This window comes from Psittacula echo (genome assembly GCF_963264785.1).
Source record: "Psittacula echo genome assembly, chromosome: 15".
NCBI classification, from domain to species: domain Eukaryota; kingdom Metazoa; phylum Chordata; class Aves; order Psittaciformes; family Psittacidae; genus Psittacula; species Psittacula echo.
In genome coordinates, this window is record NC_137751.1 from 10315189 (window position 1) to 10328469 (window position 13281).

General features: G+C 52.8%; 1 protein-coding gene across 1 annotated transcript in view; it reads right to left on the reverse strand.

Annotated features, from left to right (window-relative positions):
- GTF2IRD1 (GTF2I repeat domain containing 1) overlaps nucleotides 1-3057 on the reverse strand; it is a gene marked incomplete at both ends in the record, with an annotated part of 41308 nt that extends 38251 nt beyond the window's left edge. The window contains 2 exons of the mRNA XM_080629990.1: nucleotides 811-952; nucleotides 2935-3057. Of these exons, the coding sequence (XP_080486116.1) occupies nucleotides 811-952; nucleotides 2935-3057 (265 nt within the window). The remainder of the gene's footprint in view (nucleotides 1-810; nucleotides 953-2934) is intronic.
- Between the last annotated feature and the right edge of the window lie 10224 nt (nucleotides 3058-13281).

Here is a 13281-nt window from a genome sequence, read left to right on the forward strand (position 1 = left end):
GTCGCCTGTGAATGGAGGAAACATCCTTGCAACACCTCCTGTCCTGCAAAACATGATGCAGGATAACTAACAGCTCTCCCACATGGGCAGAACAGAGGGGCATTGCTGCTCCTGCAAAGCCGTGCTGGCTCACCCCGCACACGTGCAGTGAGTAACCCGAGCAGACAGCGGCCCTGGCAGATGGACAGCGCTGATGTTTTCACTACAGTGAGCCCTTCCCGAGCAATCTCTCCAATGGATTAAGCACCAGCACGGCTTCTGTCAACACCATGCATGTGCACGCACAGCCCCCAGCACCACCAAAGCCAGATCCCATCCCAGCTCCTGCATGGAGTGGGGAAAGCAGCAGTTGGCAAGCCAGGAATGATGCTGCTCAAGAAATGCATGTCTCCAGTCAGGAGCAGGGTGCCCAGAGAAGCTGTGGCTGCCCCATCCCTGGCAGTGTTCAAGGGCAGGTTGGACACAGGGGCTTGGAGCAAGCTGCTCCAGTGGAAGGGGTCCCTGCCTGTGGCAGGGGTTGGAACTGGATGAGCTTTAAGGTCCCTTCCAACACAAACCATCCTAGGATTTGCAGCATAGCTCCCACCTCCCCCTCAGCTCCCAGGCTGGTTTTGGGGAGCCAGTAGGCACAGAACCGGGCAGAGAGCTGGGTGCCACCATCACAACATGCAGGACTGCCATCACTTCAAGCACCTCTCATCCCTATGGGCAGACAGAGCCCCAAACCACGACCCCTCTGTGCACAGTGCGGGTCACAGCTGGAGCACCAACCTCGGCATGGGAGAAGCCCGCTCCGGTGGGGATACTCACTGCAGAACTTGTGGAAGTCGGCCTGCAGCTCCTTGCGGGCGCTGAGGAAGACCCGTCCCTTCTCGGTGCCCACCACGAAGGCGCTCTCCTCATGGACAGCGATGCAGGCCACCTCCGCGTTCAGCTTGGAGAGCGCCGAGCACTGTGGGAAGCAGTGGGTCAGAGCAGCTGTGGGAGCATCCCCCCTCGGCATCCCTGTGCCATTTTCCAGTGGGAGTTTGATCTTCCCATCAAAAGATGCCCCCATCAAAAGCAATGCTCTGGTTTGGGTCAGAATGTCATGGGGTTTATGACATCCCCTAAACACTTTACAGCTCCAGCTGAGCGGTGCTTTGCTGGAAAACCAAGAGCTATTTACCCATCATTTTGCTTCACTTTTTCCTATCCTAAAAGTAAATATTTTATAGCATTTCTTTAAAAGAAAACATTCCTGTAAAAAAACCCCAAACCCAACCAACCAACCAGCAACTATCTGTATTTTTCCACCAGCTCTAACGAAATAAAGAGCACGGGAATCTTATTTCAGCTGCAGAACACTAATATGGTCAAAGTCTGGATTAGTCGAACGATTCTTCTTGTACAGTTATGCAAAACATTAAAGAGATGGAAAAGACTTCCTCCATTAATCCATTTTATGTAATGTGCACTTCCTGCTCTACATAATACGTATCTAGACGCATTTTAAGTATTATTTTTTATATTGTAATAGTTACACAGTGCTGGTAACCTGAGTTACATTTCAATTGCTACAGCACTGACACTATGAAGATGCCATTCCCAGGTCCCTGTTTAAATGGGTGAAATGGGGATGTTCTCATAAGCAGCTCTGTTAGACACATTGCCTGCCACCATGGAGAGGCTGGGGGATGCTGGTAGCCAGGGAGAGAGCAGGACACAGAGCAGAGCCCATGGACCAATCCCACCCTAAGCTATCTCCAGTGAGCTTGGCTTGTGTGGGCTTAAACTGGTCTCTATATTGGGTCATTTTACCTCCTGCTCACCTTCTTCAAGAAGGAGGTATTGAATCACAACCCCCAAAATGGGTATTTTGAAGAAACCTCTCAAAAACCTAGCAGCAAATGGAAGCATTTTGATCAAAAAGCCCAACACTCCAAAACTAAATACAAAATCTACGGGATGTGAGATTTGGAAGCAGACCAAATCCAAACCCTAAGCCCATTTGGCGACATGCACGTGGCCTCATGGTTGGGTTAGCACACACTCAGGCAGCCAGGCTTCGGTGAGCACAGAGGGCACTGGAGAAGCACTGGGATAAAGGCTGAATTTCGGAAGCAGCCCGGCCCCCTGGCCTGGGTGTAAGCACGTCACAAGGACTGCAGGATAATGTATATTCATTAAGAAGCCAAACTACGATAACACGATTTGCTGTAGGGGATGGCACGTTTATAAATCATCAAAGCTGCTTGGCGTGCGTCAGCTCTGAGGAACCTGCTCCTTAGTGTGATGGTCAAAGAGAAGGGAACTAGTATTAGTGAGGAAAAAACCCCCTACCTGCGTAGAGAAGACGCATCCAAGATAAATACATTAAATATGACTTGGCTGTAAAAAGGCAAGGCTCTTTAGCACGTCGCATTGCATTAGACATTTGTTACTACACACCCACTTTCCCTTCTTGATCACATTCACAGTTAAAAATATGATTAGCTCTGGTCCACAAGACTTAATCCAGACAGTTATCTTGTTTATGTAAGCATGGCTGACTTAGGCAAGGTTTCCACTGGGAATTCTACGTCAAAAGATATGAAAGTTATTTTCTTTGTTCTCGGAGATAAAAGCCATTGTTCTCCTGTTGTGTAAAAGCTCTTGGTAACATTGGTAAAACATCAAGGAAAAAAAACCCCAAGCACCCTACATTCAGTTGATACCAACATAAATATTAATGGGAAAACAATACACCTCTGAGATTAACTTGGGCTGACTTTATGATCCTTATGGCTGTCAAGGTGGGAGAAGGTTTTTATTTCCTGGCTCCAGGAGCTTCCTGGGCTTTCCCAGGGGAATGGGATGAGCTCGACAGCCCTTCTGCTTCAGCCTTCCTCCCAGCCAGCCCACTAAAGAGAGGTGAAAGGAGGGAGGGGAATAGGGATGCCACCGGCCTCTTACCATGGAGTCTAAGGCAGACACTAAGCTGGTGATGATTTCATCTTTCTGAGGAAAAACCATATTCCACTGGCCAGCTCTGGAGGTGCTGAGAGTCACATCTAAAGGCTTCCCTGCCAGGGCCATATTCACCTGAAAACAGAAAAACAAATGAGATATGCATCACTGTTACTAACAGCGAGCCAACGCTGAGCTTCACCAGTGCAACCCTACTACTGGCACGTGCCATAGGGTACGGCATAGATACACAAGGGACCAAGGCTGGGAGCAGCCTGAGCCCCATGTTCCTCACATCTCCTTTGCTAAAGGCAGGTAATTGCAGAGCCAGAGCAATGGCCCTGGAGCCAACGCTGTGTGTCCCAGCACCAGGCAGGTCATCTCTGCCCTCAGGAGCTGGTGATGTGTGTCTCATTAGTGGCCAGGTCACCCCTGCCCTCGGGACACCCCTGAGGAGATGCCACCACCGCACAGGGCACCCTGGACCGACTGCATGGTGGGACACCCCGGAGGAGCAGGCTGTGACCATGCCAACCTGGAGGATGTGGTACTGAAGAGGACACAGGGTGCCCAAGGCTGTGCCTGAGCTCTGAGCACAGCAGAGAGCAGGGGGCGACGCATGTGTCCTCCCAAGGACACCATGCTGGTTGTCCTAGTCCTTCCCCCGCTAAACCATGGGCAAGAAGAGAGCCTGGCACCCAAAGGTGTCCTTGAAATGGGCCAAAGACTCAGGGCGCCCTGCTTTGATCCCAAGGGAGAGAGGCAGCTCATGGTGAGGGTCACCAAATCATCCCACCCTGCAGCTCCTGGGGGATCGTGTTGGTGGGAGCAGGACTGAGCAGTTCAAAGGGACCCCGCATCCAAGAAGGGCCTCAGCCCCAGGATCTCCATCCCTCACTGCAAAATGAAGGAAGTATGCCACATATGCAGCAAATCCACCAGGTCTCTGTGCCCTGGTGCACACATGACCCATGGTGATGTTGATGCTGGAGGGGAAACTGGGGCAAGGGCTCACCCTGCATAAATCACCCCACTGCCACGCTGGGGCACCCACACCTGACAGAGCATCACCCCCCACCCAGCACCCAACACGGTCCCTCCCAGCTATCACCCCTCCATCCACAGGGCAGCGTCACGCCGCCCGGCTTTAATCCTGCGAATAAAGGGTGACAAATTGGCTGGAGCCACTCGAACCGGATCGTAAATCATGTGCTCGCGAGCAGATAAAAGAGGCTGGAGAATCTCTAACAAGGCCAGACGGGCAGGAGCCGGGGAATATGAATGAAGCTGCCTGCATGTAACCTGATTTGCGGCTCAGCCGATAACCGCGGCTGCTGGGCCCTGCTGAAAACCAAGGTTAAAAGTCAACAGCAAAACCCCAAAGTCACCTTCCTGCCCCGGTTCATACCTGTGTCCAAGCAGAAGGACTCTGCACACAAAGCAGCTGTCTCACGCAACCCAGGAAATGCTGGATTTTGGTCAAAAATAACAAGTTTCCCCCATGCTGGCATCTCTGCAGGTGCCTTAGCACATGGAGAGTGAGGGCTGATGAATGTGCCCTCAACCCCACAAAAGCTCACTCTCATGTGAGCATGTAACAAGGAGACGAGGTAGAGACAATTCCTTGCTAAACAATAAAGACTGACTTTCAGAAACGGCTCTTGAAGAGACCTCCAGGCTGGTTTCTCCTTCATCACCAGCTGGTGAGAGAAGGCAAGCGGTGCTATGCCTCGCCACTGCTTGTGGATGGCAATGCCATAGCTGTGCCAGCACTTGTACCACACTGACAGCCACCCCAATTCCCCTGACACGCAGGTGACATTAATGATGCTGACAGACAACTCTTCTCCCCCAGGATGATGCTGAGGGAAAAAACCACCCCAAACTAGGCATCAGCTTGGAAAACCGAACACACAGTCCTGCAGCCTGAGTGCTACCACCCTCCAGCACAGCCCCCCAGACATCCCCACGCTGATGGCGACTGATTCATAGTCACCCCGACAGGGCTCTGTCAGCACCTCCATCATTAAGGGTTGCAGAAACACCAGGAAATGGTCTGCCCTGCTCCAGCCCTGCAGTGCGTGGATGGGCAGACGGATGGACGGACAAGGAACCGCTTCCTGTGCGAGCTCCTGAGCAGCTGCGTGTGCAGGGAACTCAACATCCCATCTTTAAATCGATGCTGTGTTAACAAGAGGTACCTCGCTGCAGTGGGCAGGGACCAGTGAGGTGCCTGCGGGGTTGATACTGGCCCTGAGCTGCTTCCTGGACACTGAACAACCACAACACTGGGACACCTGGGGAACGCCGACAGGAAAGGACTCATCCAGGGAGCATCGCTCCCTTCTTAACCCCCCACAAGCACTCACCTGGAAAACAGCCTTTTTTGGTGCCTGTATGTGTTTCTGAGTGTCCTAATTATTATCAAATATAACTGCTCTGACATGGATGTTCTTGTTGCCTTTTGGCAGTGTTCTGGAGAGCTCGTCCCTGCCTCAGTGGGGCTGGTGGCAGCCCCTTGGAGAGCTCAAGCTGCACCAACCTGCTCAGCCAGGCTTCCCACAGGAAGCAGCACGTACTGGGAAGAGATGCTCCTCCCTTGGCTGCGAAAAGCAAAGTGTGAACCAGATCTGGCCCCAGAGGGGGAAACAAAGGCAAACATCCGTGGGAAGTGGGGCAGGGTCCCTGCACTCCCTCCCTACCTGCTCCTTGCTCTGCAGGAGACCAGGACAAAAGTAACCCCTCTCACCTGGCTGATTGTTTAATAAAGAAAAGGGAGAATCAGTCAACAAGAAAAAGAATCACAATGAAAACATGACTCAAGTCATACAAGAGGACTTTAAGGGATGGACACACACACCATATTCCTGTAAAGCTTCTAATCATTTGTGGTCATGAAGAGCGGCGACAGCAGATTTAGAAGAGGGGTTAATAAAAGGGAAGAAAAAAACTTCGCAGCAAGCACTAGGCTTATTCAAATCAAATTAAGACATACGGCTTGAAGTTGTTTGTCTAACCAAAGTGAAAGTAATCTGTAGGAAAACTGGGGTAAACCATTCTTATAGCAGTTAGGGCTGGCAGCAGGGAGCAAGTGGGGAAGGATGGGTGAGAGCATCCCTCCCTCCTTCTGAGGGCTCCACACACCTGCCCTGCTGAACTGCCACCAAGGGGCTGATTTCACACAGTGTGGGCTCAGCCCCAGCCCCATCCCACCTCTGCACACTGAGTCCCCATCCCAGGGGCGCAGGGTGACTCAGGGACTGCCACGCCACTGTCACGGGTCCAAAGCAAATGTTTGCAGATTGGTCTTCTTGTCTTCATACTAAAAGAGGCTATAAAATCATTATTTCATTTTGTTATTACTTATTTCTCCCCCCTTGAATGAGGCCTGCAGGGGACAGGGGTGCCGGCGCACGATGCCGTCGTCTCTCAGCTCTTACAACACCTCACTTTATAATCCTGGGAAAGATCAGAAATTCAGCCCTGGGGGAGTTTCGCTCATGAATCACCTGTGCTTTAGCAAAGGAAACAACAGGCACATGCAGAGGCTCCTGAACCCCTGCAGACACGGCAGCATCACCCCCAACCCTGTACCCACAGCAAGAGCATTCCCTCTGCATCACCCTGACGCTGCTGCTGGGCAGCACCTCTCCCCAAAATTAACATCTTCCAGCCTGATGACAACCCCCAAAGGAAACGTCCAAGCAGAAAACTGTTATTAATTCCCTTAAATTACAAACAGGTTCAATTAAGAGAAATTGAGGTGTATTTCTGTGAGCCAGCAGCTCGCACAGTGCAGTGCCGGCATTGCCCGCCAGGCTGGGGCTTGGTTCACGGCAAAGATGGATGCTGTAAGCTCCTGGTGCTGACTTAAGGATGGGACAGCTTTTGTCCTTCTTTCTCATCTTTACAAGACTTACAGTGATTTCCAGCCCCATGCCACAACCAGAAGCAACTTATTCCTTAAGCCAAGCTGGTGTTTCCACACTGCCATGGCGAAGCTTGAAGAAGGACCCCCATTGCTGTCTTATCATAGAATGACTTGTGTTGGAAGGGACCTTAAAGCTCATCCAGATCCAACCCCCTGCCACGGGCAGGGACGTCTTCCACTAGAGCAGGTCGCTCCAAGCCCTATCCGACCTGTCCACCCCTTTTCTGGGAATCACAAAGGGCGAAACCCAGTGCAGAGTGGGAGACGCTGTGAGATGGAAACAGCTACATGCCCAGGAGGGACCAAGGACACCCTGCATCTGCTTCTTTTTACACTGACTGCTACCAATACTGTTTTCTACCAATATCTGGTTTAAACCAATTTGTTTTTTCCCTGTAGGTGTACTGTATCTTAAAGATGTAACCTTGCCAATATTCATCACGTGAAGCATCTCCTATAACAAGTACCTGGCGAGGACATCAGGCCACTCAAAACCACTCCAAGACAAAGCATCCACGGCTGGTGCCCCAACCCAAACCCATGAGTGCTGGGTGGGTGCAACAGCTCATCCCTTCAATCACCAACTACAACCAAGGGGGACAAACTGGAGCACACCAGCACTGAGATGGGACTGCAGCAAGGGAGAGGCCAGAAGTAGGGGAGCAGCACAGAGAACCCCAAACAGATGCTACCACGGCTGCCTTCTTGAGCTATGGACATCGCAGCATCGCTGTTGGGATGTCTATAAAGCTTCCAACTATGTGGGCTGGCTCCCAGCTTAGGGATCTGAACAAGAATTTAAGTCAATGAGAGCTTTGACTGTTCAGCACATTGGGGAGAAAAAAAGAAGAAAAAGAAGCAGAAAAAACCGACCATAGTGCTGGTGCTGCAGCTCCACACAGGAGTAGCTGGAAATTATCCTCCCATTCATTTTTCCAGGAAAACTCTGCCTGTTACTTCAGTAGTGCCGGTGAAGCCCAAGTGAGCCAGCCCCAATCCCAGCAAAATAGTAATGTATGTATATACATATCAATAGGCATAGAGTGTACATTATATATATTATACTAAAGGTCCATTTGAGATGGATTAGGGGCCATTTGTCCTCCCAGGAAGATGGGGCACAGCCTGGGGGTACATTAGAGCAGGGGAAAGCACTGCTGGGTGTGGGAAAACTCTTGAAGGTGGCATTTGGGCTTCTTGGCCACCCAAAATGCTCAATGAGCATTGCTGGGTGCCACATTCAGCTGCCTGCATTTTCCCAGGACCACTGGGAAGGCACCCCCAGCATGTGAACAGAATGATGACCTGAACGCAATGACGAGACAGCAGTGATTTCATCTGAAATCACCTTTATTCCAGCAGGGCACATTTAAAGGGGATTTTTAACAATTATACCAGCCCTGGAAGACATTGAAGAAATTAGCCCTGTTTATCATTAAACATCCATCAGGAGTTGTCTTGATAGGAGGCAGAGGGACAAAGTAAGTCCCTCGCTAGAGCCAGGATAGCATCCCCTCTCCAAGTGAGGGGCCCATTCCCTGTGTCCCCACTAGGGACATCCTTTTGGGGCAGGACCCACACTAAGGGTTCTCTCACCAATGAGGCAGTGACAGAGACCTGGAAGGTATTTATCTGTCCCTTTCCATCTCGAGGACTTTTGAGGTCCCTTTTTCAGCAGGGAGCTTTCAGAAGCAAGGTGCCCAGCGAGCTGGAGCCGCTTGAACAAAAAGCCCTGGAAACCACATAAACCACAGTGGGGTGAAAGCCAGGCATAGGGACCAGGCTTGAGTTTCAACTTGTGGTTTTCTTCTAATCACTTAAGCAAACACCTGTATCAGCAGAGCCAGTGGATGCGACTGAAGCTATCTCAGGCTTCAGAGCACCCCAGCACAGCCTGCCAAATAACTGGTGTTTGTGTTTTGGCCACAGCGCTGGAGATCCCTGCTCCATGCCGGCAACTTGCTTGCAGCATGATGGCTTTAACCCGCCCGTGTTGGCTGGCTAACCTCTAATCCCTTATGCCTACTCCAGCATCAGCCCCCGGACCCTGTGCCTGCATCATTTCCAGCCAAGCTGGCATGGGCTGAAGCCACACAACTCGTGCAGGGGCCTCACTAATGATGCTTCACTAGCAGTGACCTGCACGGTTGGCACTGATGCCAATGGTACAGCAAATCACTGCGGTCCAGGGCACTCATAAAATGCCCAGAAATACCTCCAAAAGCCTAAACACCCCCCAAAGCCCCCAAATTCCTAATCCTTGCCCCATGTGCGGGTGCCCCCACAGCACAACCTCCCCAGGGCAGGTGTGGGGCTCTGGGTTTTGGGGGACCGATGCACCAGCTGCAGAAAAGCATCTGCTGAGGACACAGCTGCATCCTCCACAGGTGCTGGTGTGCCCGCAGCCCCATAACCTGGTCCCAATGCCGTCCCACAACCACTGCCACGTCTCTCCCCACATCCACATATTCAGTATTTTTTGGTTTCTGCTACTTTTTAAGCTGATGCCTTTTTGCAGAAGTCTGAAAGCAACAGAGCCGGGGGCAAACAGCCTCCAGCACAGCCCAAGCCACCCAATCGCTCATACCCACATCCCCACTGTGCCAGCTCCCCAACACCCTGTATTTTCCCCCCCGGCTCCTTCCAGCTGCGTAGTCCCAGGCAGCACCAGCTCCCATCACCAGACACCTCCTCCCCTGTTTTATTTTACCAACAGAACCCAGGGCACCTGCTGGAAAAGCTCCTCACGTACACGCTGGCACCACAACATCCACCGGCATCGCCGCCTCAGCTCCACATTCCTGGATAATCCGGCGCCTGCTGTGGTTTAGTCCCACTTATGAAAGAAGCAAAGAGCAAACCGGGGGCTCCCGCGGGGGGGCATGCCCATCGCAGGACTTTCTCTTTCCCCCCTCAGTCAGTGGGTTGCATTCTGCTGCCGCCTTGATTTTAAGCCTGGCCTAAACGCACACACAAATATCATACAGTAAAATTATAGTAGGCTTCTGTCTAGTGCAGAGAGACGGAGCAGGATCGAGCGCCCTTCAGAAGCTGCATCTCATCTCCCCCAGGATAAACACTTCCATGTCACGGTGGCTGCTGGGGGGGATCGCAGCTCGCGCAGCGTTCAGCTCCAGACAAGTTTGCACGCCGCAATCTCACAGCAGGCAGGCGCAGAAGCTCCTGCTTCCAGCAACTGCCTCTTCATTTATTAAAGAAATTACAGAAAAGGGGGCGAAAAGAAAAGGGTAAGTGTTGATCAGGGTGTTCCCACCATTGCAGGGGAGGATGCTACGAGCACTGTGCATGGCGAGAGGATGCGGATGAGCCACATCCTGCCCCCGGCAGCACCGCACGGATGGTTGGGGGCAGTGAGGATGGAGGTGACCAAAGTCACCCAGCCATGGGGTCTTGGGTGCCATCCCCAGCAGGACACCCAGCCAGCAGTGGGGAGCTCAGCACCTCATCCTGCACAGTGCGGACAGACCCAGTGCTTTGCAGTTCCTAGAAGGAGAGGCGGGCAGGGAGGGCACGGATCCGGCATCCCATGCACCAGGGCTCTGGTTGCACTTCTCAGAAGCGGGCAGGCAAGGGGAAGCCAAAATTAGCAGGCAACTAATTCTGTCCCTCGGTACATCCCCTGCCCCTGCACTGCCGTGACTGCTGCCGATTGCAAGAAGATGTTGGCAATCCCTTGCCTGGAGGAAAAACAAGATGAAATGAGCTGCAGGATGACCTGCAAGGCAGGTCTTGGGGTTGCACTGACCTCGATCCCCAGCCCTGTGTCCCCTCTATCGACACCCGGGTCCAATTCTGCACACCCACACGGGTGCTGGGTGGGGGAAGGAAGGGAGATTCGGTTTCCAGCCTTGGGTTCGGTGGCGCGTAGCTAACGCCGGGGTTATTTAAAGCCCGAGTTTTAGCAGCATTCAGCTCCTGGTTGCGTGATCAGGATAAAAAATCGCAATCCTAATTCCTGGCCCCCCGGTGCCTATGGCAACTGGTATCCGTCTCCTTGGAAACTAATCTCGTGGTATTTGAACAATGTACCAAGGGCCTTTAATCTCCCAAACACTGTAAATCTTTATTCTAGCCTGCTCTCCTCCTACCCCAAGAGCCAACATAAAAAGCCTGTTGTTTTCCACCGAGTCACCGAGAGCCCAACTTGGATTTTACATCATACAAGCACATGCTGTTTTCCCTTTTCTTTCCCTTCCTCCCCCCCCTCAAATGATGGAAAAATCCCAGGTGCACAACGCCTGCAGGTATCACAGTATCACAGGCTCACAGTATCACAGTATGTTAGAGATTGGAAGGGACCTCAAAAGATCATCTAGTCCAATCCCCCTGCCAGAGCAGTGCTGCAGCACTGGCCCCATATTCCAGTAGGAGGGTTACTTTCTCCATGCCCCCTCCTGGCTGTCACCTTAGTTGGCATCCCATCATGTCTGTCTAACTGGGCACTGCTCCAGATAATAATAACAACAATAACAACAACAATAACAACAACAACAACAATAATAACATCAACAATAATCTATTTTTAATAATAATAATTATTATTTCTGGGTTATCTAGCAAAAAAAAGCCCAAACTACAAATACACTAAGACACAGCACCCCGGCTGGGGGCAATGGGGGCTCAGCAGAGGATGATCCACCCTGGAGCAGATGCTGGTGCGCACCTCGTCTTGCTCCTCCACACTCAACCCCAATGCTTTTGTCTTCTGTTGACGGCATCAACCTCCCCAAGCAACCAGGAAGGGCTGTGGTGGCCCCATCCATGTCCCCCCTGCTGACCCCAGCCTACAGCCACCACTGCTCATCACCCACTCTCTGCTCTGCCAGGTAATTACCTCTGCGTAAGGAGGTCTCTGACAGAGCCACCACCTAATCTCATTACATTTTAATTTCATCTCTAATATTTCTCTCTGGCTACTGGTGTCTCAGTATCAACTATTCCCTGTGTTACAGGATGGGCTATTTGCTAATCCCAGGCCTGGCTGCCTGCCACACAAACTCACTCAATACAAAAGTAAAATAGCTCTCTATGGGGATGAAAGGAGGCTCGGAGACAGGAGCATTCTGTGCCCTGATCTCCCCCTCCTGCCTGCGCCCTTCTCCCTTATTTTATCTTACGGGATGAGTCGGAAAGGCCAAAGCATGTCCTGGGTTGCCTGGTGCTTGCCCTCCGCTCCAGCCCCACAGAGGGAAGCATGTGTGCCAAGAGCCAGTGCCGGCTGCACCTTGCAACATGCAACCTGAATGCCTGGAATTGGGCATCCCACATGGACAGGTGACTCGCCACCGGCAATGGAGGAGTCATCGGTACAGCCAAGCATGCACCCACCCTGGTGTGACCCACCCAGGGAGCCAGGCAGCGCCGCCGGGGAGGACGGAGGCTGCTGGGATCCCCATTTCCTTCCCGTGCAGCCTCTGGCCGCAGCATCATCCCCAAAACCTGCTGCTCCTCATGCAAACCCCGCCATTACCTCGGTGCTATCAGGGCTCGGCATCACTGCGGCTGCCAGACACAAACAGCCCCGGGTGCTGTGGGGCCCCCACCCAGCCAGGCAGAGACATCACCCTCCCTGGAGCCGACATGCCAGGAGCCACCACGTCCGGCCAAGGATGGCTCTGGCATCCCTGGGCCATGGCATCACCATGGGGCTGCAATGCCGTGTCCTGCCGCGCTGCTCCCGCATCCCATGAGCCTCAACTCTGCAGCTGATGGGAGTCCCCAGCCATGCACCTCCAGCCAAGCTGTCCCCACCAGTGTGACCACCCCTACAGCCCTCACAGGGAGATTCACCGGTGTCTAATATAGCTTGGGTGCTCATCACACGATTTCCCCTTCTCTCTATTCATACAGGCTCAGCCTTTTTCAGTGCTGTGCCCTGAGCACCATGAGCCCTGCACTGGGTGGCAAACAGCCAGCAGGCAAAGGACAGGCAGACAGACGGATAGGGACAAGCCCACACCCAGAGACAGTGATTACACACCCATGGGTCCCAAATTGCTGATTCCCCAGGGATGCCTTTGCTCCTCTGGGCTGCAGGGAGCTGCCCGTGTGCATCGGTGCCTTCCCCTGGGAAGGGCAATGCAGCTTCCCAGCGGGGTCCCTGATGCTGCTGGGTGCAGCCTCAGGCCCCAGCAGGATCTGGGATGCGGTGGGGAAGGCGGCAGGCATGGGTGGAGGTGGTGGGAGCAGCTCTGATAGCTGGCAATTTGAGCCGTGACTCAAAGGGGCCAGGCTGGCCCTCGGGAACGCTGCGAGGACTGCCCTGGGCTGGCCAGGATCCGGCCCTAAAGCACTGCCAGGTCTTCTCCCACATGCTTCCACTCAGAGTCACTCCAGGATAAGGTGACCTGGCTGCTGCCACCTCCTCCCTCCAGGGAAATGACAGCACTCAGGCTGTGACA